This window comes from Dendrobates tinctorius, unplaced genomic scaffold (genome assembly GCF_039654945.1).
Source record: "Dendrobates tinctorius isolate UK_male_01 unplaced genomic scaffold, ASM3965494v1 ptg000060l, whole genome shotgun sequence".
Lineage (NCBI taxonomy): Eukaryota > Metazoa > Chordata > Amphibia > Anura > Dendrobatidae > Dendrobates > Dendrobates tinctorius.
Genome location: NW_027361728.1, coordinates 62,209,064 through 62,230,585, shown reverse-complemented (window position 1 = coordinate 62,230,585; position 21,522 = coordinate 62,209,064). Strand labels below are relative to the sequence as shown.

Here is a 21,522-nt window from a genome sequence, read left to right as displayed (position 1 = left end):
ACAGCCCGGTGTTTGCGCACTTGGGAGCGACCCACTTTTGCACTTCTTCTTGGAGGAAGAGAAGATATCGTAGAATAGTACATTATGATATGATGCAACGTCTAGTTTTGTAACCCTTTAAAATTTTACAGTGTATCTAAGAGTAAAAAAAATCTTTCTAAATCTATTAAAATGAAAATCTAAATCTCCTTTAAAAACCTTTTTATTTTAACCTGCAGTTTTTAGTAAAACTTGTGTCTCCGCAGTAAAAGGCTATAAGTAAACCATGTGCAGTCCGATGATGTAGTCATACTTCCATCTGTCCCTTACATGTTGCTAATCTACCAAATGCTCTAGTAAGAAGGGGGCAGATTTTAGGGGGTATGACTGCAGGACCACATTACACAGGGTTTGTCAAGTCTCTTACCATGGAGACACATTGATTTCCATAGTAACGGTAAACATAAAACGATAGGGGATATTCAATGGATTCTATTGACGAAGCTGACTCGTTTTCCATTTTAGGTTCATCGAAATAATACAAAAATGATTGTTAAGACTCGAATTCCTTTAATCATTGTGTCAATGCAAACAGTTTAGCAACTTTCTAGAATATTTTGCATTTTAATTCCTTAGTGCTTTCAGGATCTAGATGTTAAAGGAAGAGAACAATTGGTTGCATTCTAGTTACTACGTCTTAAGTGTCAAATACCAGAGATGGTGCAGCCAGGCTAGTCACTGAAAGCAAGCACCTAAGAAGATGATGTGGACAGACTCAAGCACTCATACTACTTCCCTCTCCTGCCATGCAAATGAAGTCGTGGAGGGAGCACGCAGCTTCACTGGATCTGCCCAAAGAGGAGTAAATGCTCAAAATTGCCCAAATCATCAGAGGTTATTGCAGGTTTTAGAATGTCAATCACATGATCCAGGGGAAGCGATTAGGTACTGTGGAGCTGGACTACACTATCCAACACCCTCAGACTAGTTCAGAGTATTTTGCATGCATTTGTGAGTGGTAATAAAAGTTGAATTATGTGGACATACAGTATAACTAACTGGATCGCACATCAAGGGCATGATTTTATTGTTGGATCATGACTTTAAATCACTATAGTGGAGACTTAAGAGGCCTGGCAGGGTCCCTGGAGAATTATAATTGAGGTATTGTAACAAGCCATGCATGTATGTATGTGTAAATTACATGTCATCAAGGTTTGTAGCCCCCCTGAAGAGATCTTTAAAAACAAAAATATATTAAAAGGTTATATAACTTTGAATTACACAATGATAACAGGCACAGGATAGGGAATAATTTACTGATTGATCACTGGCGGGGCTCAGGAACTCTGCAACTAACCTCTGCAGTCGTGTCTTGAATGGAGCTCGATCATTGTCTATGAGATGGTTCCAGAGCCACTCCCTTCCAGCAGCTAAATCCCCAGTGATCAGTAAGTTATTCCTATCCTATTAATAGTGAATTACTTATGATCTTCAAAATAACCCTTTAAACTTTATTTGCTGTAATTGTAAAACATATTGCAGACCACCTGAGGAAGTGAGACCTAAACACTCAAAACGTGTTGTGGACTATGTTCTTGTATTAATTTAACTTTGCAGATTGCATTATACTGTTGGTAAGAGCACTTCTGCCATATAGTACATGCATGTCTGGTACATTTAATATGTGCCTTAACTACTGTGTTTACTACTTGGAACTTTGTATATTCATATATATTTTTTGTATCCATCTTTACCAAAATCTACGTGAGTAAGCCAAAATCCTTTTGGGAAAGCATCTTGTGGCCAGATAAGACCAAGATAGAGCTTTTTGGCAAAGCAAATCATTCTACTGTTTGCCAAAAATGGAATGAGGCCTACAAAGAAAAGAACACAATGCCTACAATTAAATATGGTGGAGGTTCAAAGATATTTTGGGGGTTGTTTTGCTGCCTCTTTCACTGGGTGCACTGACTGTGCAAGGCATCATGAAATTTGAAAATTACCAAAGGATTTTGGGTTGCAGTGCAGTGCCCAGTGTCAGAAAGCTGGGTTTGCGTCCTAGGTCATGCGTTTTCCAGCAGGATAATGACCCCAAACATTATTCAAGAAGTACCCAACAATGGATGGAATCAAAGTGCTGGTGAGTCCTGAAGTGGCCAGCGATGAGCCTGGATCTAAATCCAAAAAAAAAAAATGGTCCAAAATTCCAACTGAGAGATGTAAGAAACTTGATGATGGCTGTAGGCAGCAAATGATTGCAGTTATTTATTCCAAAGGGTGTGCAACCAAATATTAAGTTGAGGGTGCTAATTATTTTGTCCTGCCCATTTTTAAGGTTGTGTGTGAAATAATGTCCATTTTACCTTTCTTTCTTAGTTTTTTTGTGTTGTTCCAATACACACAAAGGAGATAAACATGTGTATAACAAAACATATGTAATTGCAATAATTTTCCGGAAGAAATACTTCATTTTCTGGAACAATGTCAAGGGTGCCAACACTTTTGGCCATGACTGTACATACAGTTCTGGCCAAGAGTATTGACACCCCTGCAATTTTCTCAGATACTACTCAGTTTCTTCCTGAAAATGATTGCAAACACAAATTCTTTGGTATTATTATCTTCATTTAATTTGTCTTAAATGAAAAAACACAAAAGAGAATGAAGCAAAAAGCAAAACATTGATCATTTCACACACAACTCCAAAAATGGTCCAGACAAAAGTATTGGCACCCTCAGCCTAATACTTGGTTGCACAACCTTTAGCCAAAATAACTGCGACCAACCGCTTCCGGTAACCATCAATGAGTTTCTTACAATGCTCTGCTGGAATTTTAGACCATTCTTCTTGGGCAAACTGCTCCAGGTCCCTGATATTAACTGCCATTTTTAGATCTCTCCACAGGTGTTCTATGGGATTCAGGTCTGGACTCATTGTTGGCCACCTTAGAAGTCTCCAGTGCTTTCTCTCAAACCATTTTCTAGTGCTTTTTGAAGTGTTTTGGGTCATTGTCCTGCTGGAAGACCCATGACCTCTGAGGGAGACCCAGCTTTCTCACACTGGGCCCTACATTATGCTGCAAAATTTGTTGGTAGTCTTCAGACTTCATAATGCCATGCACACGGTCAAGCAGTCCAGTGCCAGAGGCAGCAAAGCAACCCCAAAACATCAGGGAACCTCCGCCATGTTTGACTGTAGGGACCGTGTTTTTTTCTTTGAATGCCTTTTTTTTTCTCCTGTAAAGTCTATGTTGATGCCTTTGCCCAAAAAGCTCTACTTTTGCCTCATCTGACCAGAGAACATTCTTCCAAAACGTTTTAGGCTTTTTCAGGTAAGTTTTGGCAAACTCCAGCCTGGTTTTTTTATGTCTCGGGGTAAGAAGTGGGGTCTTCCAGGGTCTCCTACCATACAGTCCCTTTTCATTCAGACGCCAACGGATAGTACGGGTTGACACTGTTATACCCTCGGACTGCAGGGCAGCTTGAACTTGTTTGGATGATAGTTGAGGTTCTTTATCCAACATCCGCACACTCTTGCTTTGAAATCTCTTGTCAATTTTTCTTTTCCGTCCACATCTAGGGAGGTTAGCCACAGTGCCATGGGCTTTAAACTTCTTGATGACACTGCGCACGGTAGACACAGGAACATTCAGGTCTTTGGAGATGGACTTGTAGCCTTGAGATTGCTCATGCTTCCTCACAATTTGGTTTCTCAAGTCCTCAGACAGTTCTTTGGTCTTCTTTCTTTTCTCCATGCTCAATGTGGTACACACAAGGACACAGGACAGAGGTTGAGTCAACTTTAATCCATGTCAACTGGCTGCAAGTGTGATTTAGTTATTGCCAACACCTGTTAGGTGCCGCAGGTAAGCTACAGGTGCTGTTAATTACACAAATTAGAGAAGCATCACATGATTTTTTGAACAGTGCCAATACTTTTTTCCACCCTCTTTATGTTTGGTGTGGAATTATATCCAATTTGACTTTAGGACAATTTTGTGTTTTTTCATTTAAGACAAATTAAATGAAGATAATAATACCAAAGAATTTGTGTTTGCAATCATTTTCAGGAAGAAACTGAGGATTATCTGACAGAATTGCAGGGGTGTCAATACTTTTGGCCACAACTGTATATACCCAATAAAATATGTTTATTTTAGTGAAAAAAACTCCTTGCTATGTTATTGTAAAAACTGTAAAATGGACATAAAAATGACACTGACCTCATATTATCTGTCATTTTTTTGCTATTTTTTGTATTTTTATCCTGCCTCTTGCCTTTTGTTCTAGGCTGCAGATTGCATTATTGCAACTGAAGGAAAAGGAAGATAATCTTCATGTTCTGACGACTGAGCTTACAGCGTGTCAGCAGGCACTAAGGACCGCACAAGACCACAAGCAGCTGCTGGGGTAAGCTCATCAGAGCGCGACATCAATGATGTGACGGTCCTCATGGCAGACACAAGCCATAAAATTTACCAATAAAGTGGGACGGATGCATGCATTTTTAGCTTGTCATGCCATAGAAAATATCTCTGTTGTCATAGCAATCTCTACGGTTATGAGGGCAAAGCTTTACCATTAATCTCCAGAAAAGTCACTATGTTCCAGAGTTCAGCTCGAGTTGAGAAACTCTTGACCTGCCTATATGGGCCGGTGCTCGATCAGAGTAGAAAGCACGGCTCACACGCAGTTCTTGGGCACAAAGTTTGATATAGAAAACAGATTTGGTAATTATCGTCTAGGTCTTTAGGAAAAAAAAAAAGTATTAATGAAATGAACATGCGGTATATGCTGTAATATTCAAGCCAAGGAGAGCGAATAGCCGAGTGAGTGGGAATACATTGTAGTTCCTATGTAATAAAATAGAATATACACAATTTAATGCCCATAATGCTTTCCATGCAGCCTGAAAGTTTATAGATAGGCTTTATAACTGGTGCTTTAGGGTAGACTTCAGATTTCTCTGCGTATCTGTTTCTGTTCTCAATTATCCACAAGTGACATTTATTATCTTGCAGAATGTTATTATTGTTATGGTAAAACCTCGTTCAGCAATGATTTTCAGACTTTCACCAAGCAAGAAAACGAAAAAAATAAAAACTGACTCCAAGAAACTTAGTAAGATTCAGTACCCAATTTTATGTGATACACTTGCCAATATTTAAAGAGGACCTGTCACCAGGTATGAAGTATCCAGTGTTCGCTCTTATTTTATTGCGGAGTATTCGGGTTTTTGTTATTTTTCAATCCGCCAAATATTTCCAGAGATATGAGCCTTTTATCTTAGGCTTTATGGTGTTTATCAAGGGGGCGTGGCTCACATTTGTGATTGTGGGGATGATCACATTTGGGCGGGCTCAGGACCTGAGCTGGCGTTACACAAAACAGATAGCAGCTATATTATAGCCAACATTTGTGTCTAACAGCGTCAACAGAGCTGACCTTTGAATGTATCTGTTAACCACTTCTATGCCGCTGTTAATCTCTGACAGCAGCGGTTAAATGGAACGTGTGCTGGTGCTCATGCACTCTGTCTCCAATTGGCCCCCTGTGGTGCGATTGTTGAGCACTAATGGCTTACTGTGGCAGCCAGGGGTCATTGCTACTAACTTGGTACTCATACTATATATTGTGGTATTTCAGTATAGTATAGTATGTATAGTATGAGCAGTCAGATGAACGCAGGTTCAATAAAAAATATGGAAAAATTTGAATCACCCATCATCCCTCACTCAAAATAAAGATATTGGGGGGAGAAAAAAAAACAAAAAAACTTATATTCCGCCTTGCAAGGGTGGACACTGACAGTTGGGGCCTCTGTACAAAAAATGTGTCTGGACTCCCCTTCCTGACGGCATGCCGCTTATGATGAGGACAATCTGGCAATGGGACCCCCGGAGTATCGAGCCATGAGTAACAGACCAGATCGCGCTCATTATTACTGCCCTGCAAGCCAGAGCCTACTTATCAAGCAAAGGGCCCCATAGCAAAAGTTCTATTTGGCCTCTCCACACCTCTGAAAAATATATATTTGTGTTGTTTCACGGAAATGGGGGATATACACTCACTGGCCACTTTATTAGGTACACCTGTCCAACTGTGTGTTAAGACTTAATTTCTAATCAGCCAATCACATGGCGGCAACTCAGTGCATTTAGGCATGTAGACATGGTCAAGACAATCTCCTGCAGTTCAAACCGAGCATCAGTATGGGGAAGAAAGGTGATTTGAGTGCCTTTGAACGTGGCATGATTGTTGGTGCCAGAAGGGCTGGTCTGAGAATTTCAGAAACTGCTGATCTACTGGGATTTTCACGCACAACCATCTCTAGGGTTTACAGAGAATGGTCCGAAAAAGAAAAAAAATCCAGTGAGCGGCAGTTCTGTGGCCGGAAATGCCATGTTGATGCCAGAGGTCAGAGGAGAATGGGCAGACTGGTTCGAGCTGATAGAAAGGCAACAGTGACTCAAATTGCCACCCGTTACAACCAAGGTAGGCAGAAGAGCATCTCTGAACGCACAGTGCGTCGAACTTTGAGGCAGATGGGCTACAGCAGCAGAAGACCACACTGGGTACCACTCCTCTCAGCTAAGAACAGGAAACTGAGGCTACAATTTGCACAAGCTCATCGAAATTGGACAGTAGAAGATTGGAAAAACGTTGCCTGGTCTGATGAGTCTCGATTTCTGCTGCGACATTCGGATGGTAGGGTCAGAATTTGGCGTAAACAACATGAAAGCATGGATCCATCCTGCCTTGTATCAACGGTTCAGGCTGGTGGTGGTGGTGTCATGGTGTGGGGAATTTTTTCTGGGCACTCTTTGGGCCCCTTGGTACCAATTGAGCATCGTTGCAACGCCACAGCCTACCTGAGTATTGTTGCTGACCATGTCCATCCCTTTATGACCACAATGTACCCAACATCTGATGGCAACTTTCAGCAGGATAATGCGCCATGTCATAAAGCTCGAATCATCTCAGATTGGTTTCTTGAACATGACAATGAGTTTACTGTACTCAAATGGCCTCCTCAGTCACCAGATCTCAATCCAATAGAGCATCTTTGGGATGAGGTGGAACGGGAGATTCGCATCAGGGATGTGCAGCCGACAAATCTGCGCCAACTGTGTGATGCCATCATGTCAATATGGTCCAAAATCTCTGAGGAATGCTTCCAGCACCTTGTTGAATCTCTGCCACGAAGAATTGAGGCAGTTCTGAAGGCAAAAGGGGGTCCAACCCCTTACTAGCATGGTGTACCTAATAAAGTGGCCAGTGAGTGTATACTGTGTGTAATTTATATATATATATATATATATATATATATATATATATATATATATATATATATACAGACCTCCATTAGCATTCGGTTCTGCTGGTTTCAGCGCAATCAGACTTGTAGTCAGGTGACAACTAGTGTCAGCTGTCAGTGAATAGAACACTGTAGACGCGGCTGACACGCTAGTTGGCACATGACATCAAGTGTGCAAAGCGCCTCCTTGTGGTTATGTGATTTCTGCTGGAACCAGGAGAGCCCGATCATGAATATATTATATTACATTACCTCTGGTTTCTCTATCATCTGGTATCTACTTTATTCATTGTCTATGGAACTTATGGAAATAGCTGAGCGCTCAGCAGCTCTATAGATAATGAAGAGAGCAGAGGCCGAGTATGCACAACTCTGCTCCATCCAGAATGAGACAGCAGAGCCCTGTTCTCAGATTCTCTGAGGGGCCCAGTGGTCAAATCCCCGGTGATCAGCAAGTTATCCATGATCCGATGGATCACACATACATCGTACATGCATACATATACCATACATGCATGCACACACATACCGTACATACACACATACCGTACATTCATAAACAGTCATAAACATATGCCATACACACACACTCATATACATACACATACAGTATACCATGCATACACACACAGATACACACATATACCATACATACTGTGAGGAGTTGACTCACTCTGCTGCTTCACAATTAGTCACAGGAACAGTTCTGGTAGTAAGGCTGGGTTCATACTGCATTAATGAAGTCCGTTTAACGGATCGCGTTATGCCGCGATGTAACGCAATCCGTTAACGCTGCCATTCACTCCCATTAACGAGCGCATCGCTAACGCATGCCAAAATCGGCATGCGCTAGCGATGTGCCGTCATCCTGTGACAGACCCCCGGGCGCGGTCTGTAGCATCCGAGGGTCCGTCACTGCTAGCGCAGATGAAGCATCTGTGCTAGCGGTGTAGCATAACACAATCGCGTTATGCTATAGCGTTAACGCAGTCCGTTAATGCTATGCGTTGAATGTACTGCATTAACGCAGTATGAACCTGGCCTAATTCACATGCTGGTTTATTGTAGACAGCATAAACCTTAGCAGGGTTCAGAAAAATAAGCAGAGCCTTTCCGGCATGAAAGGTTAGGGATGAGCGATATTGCCCAATATCGTATTGGAATTCAGATTTCAGATCGCTAGAAAAATGCACAGAGCGAAAGCTGTAGCAGGAAAACTGGTCGCCATCTTCTTAGCAGCGGTGTTTTTTCCTTTGGGTTAGGATTAGTTGGGGTAGGGTTAGGGTTTATGGTTAGTTGGGTAAGGGGTTAGGGTTATGCTTATAGTTAGTAGGATTAGGGGTTAGGGTTATTAGGGTTAGGGGTTATGGTTAGTAGGGTTAGGGGTTAGGATGAGTAGGGTTAGGGTAAGGGGTTAGTGGTTAGGGTTAAGGACAGTTAGGGTTAGTGATTTTACATTATTAAATTAAAACTGCCGGTGGTGGTGTCAATATGCCCTTTGACTGACATGTGTCCACGTTCAGCTCACCTTGCTTTGCAGGGAGTTTCCAGGAGCACCACGTGGAGGAATGGATACACTCCCTTTAACCCCTTAACCCCCAAGGGTGGTTTGCACGTTCATGACTGGGCCAATTTTTACAATTCTGACCACTGTCCCTTTATGAGGTAATAACTCTGAAACGCCTCCATGGATCCTGGTGATTCTGACATTGTTTTCTCGTGACATATTGTACTTCATGTTAGTGGTAAGATTTCATTCAAATAACTTGCGTTTGTGAAAAAAACGGAAATTTGGCGAAAATTTCGCAAATTTCCAACTTTAAATTTTTATGCCCTTAAATCACAGAGATATGGCACACAAAAAACTTAAGTAACATTTCCCACATGTTTACTTTACATCAGCACAATTTTGGAACCAACATTTTTCTTTGTTAGGAAGTTATAAGGGTTAAAAGTTGACCAGCGATTTCTCATTTTTGCAACACCATTTTATTTTACGGACCACATCACACTTGAAGCCACTTTGAGGGGTCTATATGATAGAAAATACACAAAAGTGACACCATTCTAAAAACTGCACACCTTAAGGTGCTAAAAACCACATTCAAGAAGTTTATTAACCCTTCAGGTGCGTCACAGGAATTTTTTGAATAGTTAAAAAAAAAAAATGAACATTTAACTTTTTTTCACAAAAAAAATACTTCAGGTTCAATTTTTTTTATTTTACCAAGGGTAACAGGAGAAATTGGAATGCAAAAGTTATAGTGCAGTTTGTCCTGAGTACGCTGATACCTGATATGTGGGGGGGAACCACTGTTTCGGCGCATGGCAGAGCTCAGAAGGGAAGGAGCGCTGTTTGTCTTTTTCAATGCAAAATTGGCTGGAATTCAGATCGGACACCATGTCACGTTTGCAGAGCCCCTGATGTACCTAAACAGTGGAAACCCCCACAAATTACACCATTTTGGAAACTAGACCCCCCCAAGGAACTTATCTAGATATGTAGTGAGAACTTTGAACCCACAAGGGCTTCACAGAAGTTTATAACGTTCAGTGGTACAATTAAAATATATTTTTTCCACAAAAATCTTTTCACCCCCAATTTTTATTTTCCCAAGGATAACAGGACCCTAAAAGTTATTGTGCAATTTGTCCTGAGTTCGCTGATACCCCATATGTGGGTGTGAACGACTATTTGGGCGCATGGCAGAGCTCAGAAGGGAAGCAGTGCCATTTGACTTTTTTGGCTGGAATTGAGATCGGACACCATGTCGCGATTGGAAAACCCCTGATGTACCAAAACAGTGGAAACCCGCCACAAGTGACACCTTTTTGTAAACTAGACCCCCCCCCCCAAGGAACTTATCTAGATGTGTGGTGAGAACTTTTAACCCCCAAGGGCTTCACAGAAGTTTATAACGTACAGCCGTACAATTAAAAAATCATTTTTCCACAAACATGATCTTTTAGTCACCATTTTTTTTATTTTCCCAAGGGTACCAGGAGAAATTGGACCCCAAAAGTTGTTGTCCAATGTGTCCTGAGTACGCTGATACCCCATATGTGTGAGAAAACTACTGTATGGGCACACGTCAGGGCTCGGAAGGGAAGTAGTGATGTTTTGGAATGCAGACTTTGATGGAATGGTCTGCGGGTGTCATGTTGCCTTTGGAGAGCCCCTAATGTACCTAAACAGTGGAAACTCCCCACAAATGACACCATTTTGGAAACTAGATCCCCACACGGAACTTATCTAGATGTGTGGTGAGCACTTTCAACCCCCAAGTGCTTCACAGACGTTTATAACGCCCGGGCGTGAAAATAAAAAAAATCATTTTTTTCCACAAAAATGATATTTTTGCCCCCAATTTTTTATTTTCCTAAGGGTAACAGGAGAAATTGGACCCCAAAAGTTGTTTTGCAATTTGTCCTGAGTAGGCTGATACACCCTATATGTGGGGGTACAACACTGTTTGGGCGCATGGCAGAGCTTGGAAGTGAAGGAGCACCATTTGACTTTTTCAATGCAGAATTGGCTGGAATTGAGATCAGAAGCCATGTTGCATTTGGAGAGCACCTGATGTGCCCAAACAGTGGAAACCCCCCAATTATAACCCCAACACACCCCTAACCCTAATCTCATCCCTAACTCTAGCCCTAACCCTATTGGGAAAATGGAAATAAATACATTTTCTTTTAATTGTATTTTTCCCTAACTAAGGGGGTGATAACGGGGGGTTTGATTTTCTATTTATGGCGGTTTTTATGTTTTGCAGCTGTCATACGCTAAAAGACGCTTTTTATTGTAAAAATAGTTTTTGCATCACCACATATTGAGAGCTATAATTTTTCCATATTTTGACCCACCGAGTCATGTGAGGTCTTATTTTTTGCGGGACGAGTTGACGTGTTTATTAGTATCATTTTCAGGCACGTGACATCTTTTGATAGCTTTTTATTCCGATTTTTGGGACGCAGAATGAACAAAAACCAGCGTTTCATGAATTTTTGGGGGGTGCGTTTACACCATTCCGCGTGCAGTAAAATTGATAAGGCGGTTTAATTCTTTGGGTCAGTACGGTTACAGCGATACCTCATTTATGTCTTTTTTTATGTTTTGGCGCTTTTATGCAATGAAAACAATTTTATATAATAAATTATTTTTGCATCGCTTTATTCTCCGAGCTATAACTATTTTTTTGCTGATGATGCTGTATTGTGGCTCGTTATTTGCGGGACAAGATGACGTTTTCAGCGGTACCATGGATATTTATATGCGTCTTTTTGATCGCGCGTTATTGCACTTTTGTTCGGCGGTATGATAATAAATCATCATTTTTTTGCTTCGTTTTTTATTTTTATTTTTTAAGGGGTTCGCTAAAGGGGTTAACTAATGGGACAGTTTTATAGGACGGGTCGTTACGGACGCGGCGATACCAAAGATGTGTACTTTTATTGTTTTGTTTTTCTTTTATTTCCAAAAAATGAATTTATTAGGGAATTTTTTTTTTTTTACACTTTTTTTTTTTTTTTTAACTTTATTACATTGTCCCAGGGGGGACTTAACTGTCATGTGACAGATTGCTGATCTGTCACATCACAGATCACTGTGACAGATCGCTGATCTGTCACAGGCACTGCACAAGGCTTCCTCGTGCCTGCGCTTTCCAGGCACTGAGGAAGCCAGCTCCCTGCAGGCCCCCGAAGGTCCCCGTCGCCATCTTGGGTCTTCTACCGGAGTAATGTCTTCTCGGCAGAAGGTGCAAGAGCCACGTTTGCCCCCGCAACCCGGACACAGTCTTCTTTACTCCGCAGTCGCAGCAGGGGAGGAGCAGGGCCTACTGGCACTGTCGAGACCAGCCTTGAGCGGCAGGTCCCGGAGTCCATGTAGGGGGCTCCTACACTGCCGACACCACGGATAACAGCAAACTGAGCCGGAATGATGTACGGTGGGGGCGTGGAACAGTGCGGCGGACACAACAGTGTAACGGCGAGTGTTGTCGAAACATGGTTTGGAGCAGGAGGTACCCGTGCCCTTGGGCACTCCCGAGAACCAGCTGGCGATGCTGGAACTCTGTTTACCCCTCGGGGGAAGACACCTGTTTCCGCACATCACTGCCAGGAAACAGCCGGCGTGGCTGGATCCCGCCTCTTGTGCTTCTGCCAATAGGTGTTTGGCATCTGTCGTCCTTTTTTTCCCACTTTGGTCTAACGAGGTACAGCTGGCGGTACTGTTGCCCAGAAACACAGCATGCTGTGAAAGTGGCAGTCACGGAAATGGGCACTAGCTGGCAGTACTAGAGCCCATAAACACGGCATGCTGTGAAATCAGCAGTCACGGAAATGGGCACTTGCTGGCGGTACTAGAGCCCAGAAACACGGCATGCTGTGAAAGTGGCAGTCACAGAAATGGGCACTAGCTGGCGGTACTAGAGCCCAGAAACACGGCATGCTGTGAAATCAGCAGTCACGGAAATGGGCACTTGCTGGCGGTACTAGAGCCCAGAAACACGGCATGCTGTGAAAGTGGCAGTCACAGAAATGGGCACTAGCTGGCGGTACTAGAGCCCATAAACACGGCATGCTGTGAAATCAGCAGTCACAGAAATGGGCACTAGCTGGCGGTACTAGAGACCATGGAAAACAGTATGAGGTGAAAGAGTCAGTCACAGAACAAGGTGCTAGATGTTGGTAGTAGAGGCCAGAGCACGGGCATAACAGATGACGGTGTGTGCAACATAGGCACATGCTACCAACCATGCATGTAACCTGTCTACTCTGGCCCAGAGCAGCAAAAGTCACCAGAAATCCAGGCCTGGTTCATTTTTATGAATGTAAGCCGGTCCACATTTGCAGCGGATAGTCTGGTACGTTGGTCTGTTAGTACATTGCCAGCTGCACTAAAGACGCGTTCAGAAATCACACTGGCACCAGGACAAGCCAGGACCTCCAAGGCATACTGGCTAAGCTCAGGCCATGTATCCAACTTGGAGACCCAAAACTTGAAGGGGGCAGATCCATCTTGAAGCACACTGACAGGGGTGGAGAGGTACTGTGCCACCATGTCACGGTAACGTTGCGTCCTAGTGCGTTGCACTGTCTGTGCTGATGGTGCCCGAACTGTTTGCGGGTTCAGAAACCGTTGGAACAGGTTGGATATACTGAACCTGTCAGTAGCAGATGTACTGCTTCTGCTACCGGCTTCTGAATGGATTCCACTGCACCCAGGACGCACTGAGGTGCCTGCTAGTGCACGCGCATCAATGCTATGAGGTGGAAAAGAGTACATGACTGAATTAACCAGTGCATCTTGGTACTCCTGCATTTTATGCGCCCGGTTCAACGATGTAATTAGGCTTTGAAGGCTGTCCGGGTAACGTCGATCTAAGAGGGTGGCCACCCAGTAGTCATTTGTGTGGAGAATACGAGCTATGCGTGGGTCATTTCTCAGACACTGCAGCATGAAGTCACTCATGTGCTGAAGGCTGCCAACTGGCCATGCATCGCTGTCACCAGCTGGAGGAATGTGCTCTGGCTGCTCTGCAACACCCCATCCACGCTCTATCTGGTGACTACTAGTAGAGCGCTGTGTACTTTCCTCCTCTGGCTCATCCTCATAGTCCTCCTCATCCTCCTCACTTGCTGTGTCCTGCCTGAACCTTTGTGAGGCACCCACAGAGCTTTGTACCAACCGAGCCGATGAAGATTGCCTGGTTGGTGCAATTGTCTCATCATACTCCTCCTCCTGAGAAACCTCATCCCTTAGTCCTTTAAGTGATTATTCTATAAGGCATATAAGGGGAATAGTCAGGCTGAGTAGGGCAACATCCGCGCTCACCATCAGAGAGGAGTCCTCGAAGCACTTCAAAATGGTGTATATGTCCTTCATGGATGCCCACTCTGTTGTTGTAAAGTGGGAGGGCTGATGTGTGTCGCCTACTTTGCTCCTGATGCAGCTGCAACTCCATAATTGCAGGTTGCTGCTCACACAACCTCCGCAGCATATGCAAAGTCAAATTCCACCTGGTGGGGAGGTCAACAATGATGCGGTGCTCGGGCAGGCCCAATCTGCGCTGCATGGCTGAAAGGCGCGATGCAGCCATGCTTGAACGCCGCAAATGAGAGCACTCGTATCTGACTTTGTGCAGCAACTCCTCAAGGTCAGGATAGTTCCTAAGGAAACTCTGCACCACCAAGTTTAGGACATGGGCAAGGCATGGAATGTGTGTCAGACCACCTAGGCCCAGAGCCGTGACCAGGTTTCGGCCGTTGTCACATACCACCATACCTGGCTGGAGGTTGAGCGGCGCAAGCCACATGTTGCTCTGCTCCTTGAGCGTGTTCCACAGCTCAGTTGTGGTGTGGCTAACATCACCCAGATAAACCAATTTCAACACGGCCTGTTGATGTTTGGCCGATGCAGTGCTGAAATCGGTTGTTGTGGTACGTCTGGGTGCAGGCGAGTCTGACGAGGAGGAGTCAATTTGTACGGAGGAGAGGCCTGCAATTCGTGGAGTTGGCAGGACCTGTGCACTTGCACTACTTCAGTTCCAGGCTCAACTACATTTACCCAATGGTCGGTGATCGAAATGTAGCGTCCCTGGCCATGCTGACTGGTCCACGCGTCAGGAGTCAGGTGGACCTTGCTACTAACTGCATTTTGTAGCGCATGCTTAATTTTATGCTCCACATGCTGTTGCAGGGCGGGGACGGCTTGCCTGCTGAAGTAGAAGCTGCAGGAATGCTGTATTGTGGGATTGCAAACCCCATCATATCGATAAAGGCTGGCTTGCTCACCAGTCAGAATGGTAGCATTTCCACTGCAAGCATTTTGGAAATGCGAGAATTCATGCCCTGTGCTCGTGGGTGGTTTGCCGAGTATGGGCGCCTTTTCTCCCACACCTGTGTGACAGATGGCTGCACACTGGATTGGGAGTGTGAGGATGCCAGCGATTGGGATGCTGACGAAGTACATACATTGTGCAGTCGTACAACACTGCCTGCAGATGCACCCTGGCATTCTGGCGAGGAAGCGGGAGCAGCTGTTTGCGAGCTGGAGGAAGAGGTGGCCGCTGTGGCTGAAGAGGTGGAATGTGGGGGACCAGCTGCAGGTGGCGAATCATCTTGGGTGTGATGCTGCTACTCCACAGGGTGCCTCTTCCTGACATGCGTCAACATATTGGTGGTATTAAGGTTGCTGACGTTCTTCCCTCTCTGCACAGTTTGTCGACAAAGCTTGCATCTGACTACTGTAACGTCATCTGCAACTTAGTCGAAAAAGGCCCATGCACCACAACTCTTGGACGCACCCCTTGTGCTCTTTAAAAGAGCCCTGCTCCTAACGGGTGCTGAAGTTGAGAGAGCCGACAAACTTTTTCCCTCTTCCTCTCCCACGTGAACGGCCACGCTGCACCACACCTGCAAGCTCTTCCTCTGAGCTATCCCCACTTGCTTGCTGCCCCTCAGCATGCCATGATGGGTCAAGGACCTCGTCATCCAATACACTTTCGTCAGCAGAAACTGGCAGCTGAGTTTCATCATCATCTGCTGACTGGGGTCTAGTCACTGTGGGCACTGGCCCACCCTCCACTTCTTCCTCAGACGCACACAGTGGTTGCGCATCTGTGCACACTACCCTTCTTCAGCTGCAGGAATGCTGTCTGGCTGGCACACAGATTCCAAGCCAACAGATTCTGAGAAGAGGATTAAGGTTGGCTCCTGGCCCTCTGAATGTCTGGGCAATTTAGTGGGCGGTGAATAAGCAGATGGGTGCTGCTCTTCAGTGGCCTGAACCAATGTGGTGGAGAGGTCCTGGGAGGATGCTGCGGTCATTGAGGTGGATGCCTCAGCTGCCATCCAACCAACAACGGTTTCTACTTGATCCTCTCTTATCAGCCTATGGCCCTGCGCTCCTAACAAGCTGCGCATAAATGACTGCTGCCGGGTGAAAGTAGGTGCTGAGTGACTTGGGCCTGCTGCTTGCTCTGGATGTGCACCATGTCTAGCTGCTGATGCACCTCTTCCGCGGCCGCCGCGGGGACGTCCATTACTCCCTGCCTTCTTCATCTCTATCGATGGATTCAGAACGGCAAGAAAGTAATTATTAGGGATTAGTGTTCTTATTCCTGTAGAACTACAAACAGGTATAAGAAACACTAATGGCACTGTATGATGGTGTGTCTGCTACACTTTATTTGAATCTAGTGTGGCCTACACCAAGAGTAACGTGTGTTTGTGGTGTTGGTGTACACGTTACGGTCGGATGTCACAGCGCAGTAAATGACACTGCTGTGATGCCAAAAAAAAAAAAAAAAAAATTCTCCGGTACTGGGCCAGGTGCTGTGTTGCACTAGCCACATAGGTTGTTTGGGCCCTCACAGTACAATCCCTATATAGTTTTTAACTTTAACCTCAATAGATACTGTGAGGTAAAGTAACACTTATAGGGGCACTGAGAGTGAATTTACTGGTGAAAAATTTGGGGGTGCACGATAGAACAGGCCGCACTAGGGGTCCTGCAGTCTGATGTGACTACAAAGACTGACCTAGTGGGTGCTGCACTCCCCCAAAAAAAAGCACACAGGCGGTCTGCGCAGCGGAGGTGACTAAATTGTGCAAAGCGCACCCGAGCACCAGGAAAATTGAGGGATAAATGGGGTAAGGAATTGGGGGGGGTTTGGGGGGGAACCCCTGTCTTACCGAGTCAATATGATGGACGTATGGTCCTTACATACATAGCGCTCACTAATATACTAATTAGGCAAGAGACAAGAAGTCTGTGCTCAGTAAAACAATAGTATTTTATTCGATTAAAATCAGAGATATTAATGAATTAACATATAAATTTGCACATGAATTTTAGCAGCACTAGTCTAACATTACATGATCAATACATCATCTATTCATAGAGAAAGTAAGCATCAATATATTACCGGATATTGTAGCATCACTCCTCTATCGGGGGACTCGATTGGCGAGGAAGAAATATCCCGTAAAACTCCATCACAGAAGATATGCGTCCATAAGTCTCCTGGAACGTCCCTACTCGCCAGTGGAGATTCCCTCGGTTATATACAAACTGTTCCTAGATATGAATCTAGTCCTGCGCACTACAACTTCTACAAGTAATGTTTACACAAGCTGAACAGCTGCGCAGTGAACATTCCAACTCGTGCTCTGCTCGTGTTACGCAAGCGCTGTATGGTTGTTTTTCACATTCCTTCTGCATGTCCTCATGTACTTAAAGAGGTCATTCAGCGGTCAAATCCCCAGTCTCTGGTAATGTTGTACTGAATACTTTTGAAAAGGAATAATAAGACCCGTGATCACCTACCTACTATCTAGATACCTTTTCTAATATCAATCATACATCATTCATATCACAATCGGTCCTTGAGCATGGGAATTATTTTCCAATTCCATAGGTCACAGTCAGTACTTTTGGTTTCCTACAGAATATTTTGTATGCCATATAGCAATTCCACATTGAAAGGAGCATTACTATTATGGCAAGTACCAACACAGGGTGAATGATCCAATTTAGCATCTTTTGAGCTGAGGGAGAATGACCCATGAATATATCATACCAATGATGAGAAGTAGCATCAGCTATTATAGACCCCATTTTTACAATTTTCCCTACAACTATGGTAGTTCTAATTATATGCTGTTGTATTGTTTTATTTAAAACAGAAAGCATCTTCATACCCTCTTCTGAATGCGTAATAACATCTCTTAATTTAGTCATCTTTAATTCCCAATTGTTTACTTCTAAAAGTTTAGGGTTCCACTGAACCGTTTCTTGTATAACTTGATCAGGAGTTAGTAAGAATGTCTGATTTTCCCATTGTATTGTGGATACATCCTTCAAACATCCCACAAAGGGAGTTTGCATATCTGGCATTATAGGGATATCTGTTACCACACAAACTTCTTGTGAAGCTATTTCTACTAACAATTTGAATGTTATAGGTAAAACAGTGAATTCACAGATATTAACGGTATTTTGCAATAGACAAGGTTCATATACTGTAGAATGTAATCTGCAAATCTTTCCATCCAAAGTATCCTCACATAAACTTAAATCATGTGTTCTATTGTTAACATCAATATACATACCATACATGGTAGGCATCCAAAACCTTGTGACCCTGGGGGCCCCAATAATAATGGTAATACAACATACCTACACATTATTTGTTGATTTGTTACATTGTGTATATAATATACCTTGACAACTTGTATCACTGTAAATCATTTTAGGGACTTCAATTTTTAACCATGAAGTTTTTGAAATTGTATTATTAAATACTGTCCTCCAAACTTTTTCATTCCCTGTCATTAATTGAGTTTGCATTGTAGTTTTCTGCTGCATTTGATATATGGTCTGCAATGGACAAGTGGTCCAATTCAAAGCTTTACTTATATTAGACCCTGCTTCAAAGTTAAAATTATTTGAAGCATTCGGCATAGCTAATAAAAACTGATCTACTCCGGTGGCTTGAGTCCATGGCTGCCATATAGTAGGCATCCATTTTCCTTGTAAAGTCAAAGCATTCTGTATATCCTTCCCTGCATTACTCATTCGATTGGCCAGAGCCTCTATATCAAAACCATTTAAAGTTCCAGTTACTGTACCATATGCTCCCATTAATGTATCATACCATGCTCGCTTCTTTCGAATGGGGCATGGGTGTGTGGGAGGAAGGTAACTACAACTGAAACAACGGTTTTCCGAGATTGGGTACCAGTTTTTATACAGGATGTTGGGATTCTTTTCATATGTCCCGGATCAATCTTTGAAGCATTTGTTTGAATTATTCTTAAGTACCGTCTTAAGCTAGATACTCCTCCCCATACACCACCATCCGTCCTATTTGGCTTGGGGTTAATAGCTATTACCCTATTTGTCATATTGGCACATGCTATTAGTTTAGTTCTATTTAGCTGAAAACTAAAATTCGTAGCATTTAGTCCTTTATCAGAATAATTAGCAAATACTGTCCAATTTATTCCAACATTTGGAGGTTTCATTAACAGTTTGTCTTCCTCCCAGCAAGCAATATTTTCTTCTGCTGCAACTTGTACAGTTCCAGTGCCATTCGTTAGCACTGTAAAAGGCCATGGTCGTCATCCTGGATAGTCATAGGGTGGGGGTTCTTCATATAGCGGCCCATACATCCACGATGCTGTTGTGTTTATTAGCGTCAAGTTCACGTTGAATACCAATGTTCCATTATTTGATACATTATAAACATTCCAATCTCCAGGCCTTGGCAAGGGAGGCACCTGTTCTGTAGTCAACTTAACTCCGGGGGTCCATGTATCAACGACCCAACACAGCCCTCCAAGGAACCACTGGTACAAGCATCTAAAATTTAAATAAAGAGAGTTATTCTCGCAAGTAACATTTTTCTTGTGGGATGTATTCCCACTTTTCCTGCCCTGGTCTCATGATCAATAGGGTACGGTCTTTCCCAATGGCAATAACCTCCGCCGCAGATGGCGGTCCTTGCCTATTTTGTACCCAAATTTTTGCTCCAACATTGGTCACATCAGATGACCCAAATCCTTTATCCCCCCTCATAGACAGTTCAAGAGGAGCTTGTCCTTCAATTGATTGAGCAAGATCAATTGGAATCACCAACATTTGAGCCATTTTCTGTCCTTTAGCAATAACCAATGGCTCTATTTCCAAATTTATTATGAGGACTTTAATTTCCCCTTGATAGTCAGCATCAATGGCTCCTCCTACCACTACTGCCCCTTTTAGAGCAAAACTAGAGAGAGTGGCCATCTGACAATAATGTCCCTTGGGTATCTGACACCCTAATCCCGTTGAGATTGGAACAGTCTTACCTGGAGGTACAACAATCGCTTCTATTGCACTGAGATCTAATCACGCAGACAAAGGAGTTGCCCTCTCAGGGATTTTGGCGTCTTGAGTTATCTTCCACCAGGTAATTGTATGTACCACATGTGCCTCATGTACTGTAAGGTTTGGTGTCAGCATCCTCATTAGTGGTGTCATGGAATCAGTAATAGGCCTGTTGTTAATGATTTGTAATGCCTCACTTAAATTGTCTCTCCACTGGCCATATTCTCCTTCTACACCGTGCACTCTTTAATGTGGATTTCAAGATCCCATTCATTCTCTCCACTAACCCTGCAGCTTGTGGATAGTATGGCATGTGATATACCCATTGAATATTATGCTCATTAGCATAGTCTTTTACTTGTTGGCCAGTGAAGTGTGACCCATTGTCAGTTTGTATTTGTAATGGAACACCATAATATTGGGTAATAATCTCTAAAGTCCTAAGTGTACTCCATTGTGTAGCTGCTTTGCAGGGGAAACCAATCAGTAGTCCTGAATATGTATCTACAGCTGTACAAATATATAAACTCCCACACCTCCTTACCATGGATGAGCCAATTATACTTTTTCCATCCCATCATCCAAGTTGCAAGTCCATTAGCTACAGACCATGAGTCTGAAGAGATGGCATTCCCTTCCTTGCTCAAAACTTAATGCCAAAAAAAAGCATACAATTCTGCATATTGACTACTTTTACCATGACCTTCCATGACCAGATGTTTTTCCAATCTGGGGTTATAAGCCACACTTTTCCAATGTCGTTTTCCATTGACATATCGGGCTGATCCGTCTGTAAACCAAGCATGTTGCTGTTGCTGCTCAGTTAGATCTTCATACGATTTTCCCCATTTGACAGGAGATTCCTCTAACATAGTAGATAGGGGAGGGAGTGAAGTCCCCTTTACAATCTCAGCTATTTTCTCATGAAGGGAGGCGATCTCTCGCCTTCACCTTTCTTTGCTCTTTCAGAAATATACCATTTCCATTTTATGATACTTTGTTCTTGTGCGTGTCCTACCCTATTTGTTTTAGGGTTAGATAATACCCATTGCATGATGGGTATTGCTGGTCTTAAAAGAACCTCATGTCCTAAAGTCAATTGTTCAGTTTCTACTAATGACCAATAGCAGGCCAACAATTGTTGTTCAAATGGAGTATATTTTTCTCCAGCATCGGGGAGTTTTCTATTCCAGAACCCTAAGGGGACTCTCTTTCCCCCTTGTTTCTGCCAAAGTGACTAATTGGCATACAAATTCTGCACTGATACATGTAATTCTACACTCCCAGTCATCATTGGCCACAAATCTACAGCCTGTTGTATGGCTTCTTTTACCATTTCAAATGC

The 21,522-nt window shown here is 43.4% G+C and overlaps 1 protein-coding gene across 2 annotated transcripts in view; it reads left to right on the top strand.

Moving 5' to 3' along the window:
• LEKR1 (leucine, glutamate and lysine rich 1) overlaps positions 1–21,522 on the top strand; it is a 268,864-nt gene that overhangs the window by 83,061 nt on the left and 164,281 nt on the right. For both annotated transcript variants that reach the window (XM_073579001.1, XM_073579000.1), the window contains exon 4: positions 4,273–4,392. In XM_073579001.1, the coding sequence (XP_073435102.1) occupies positions 4,273–4,392 (120 nt within the window). The remainder of the gene's footprint in view (positions 1–4,272; positions 4,393–21,522) is intronic.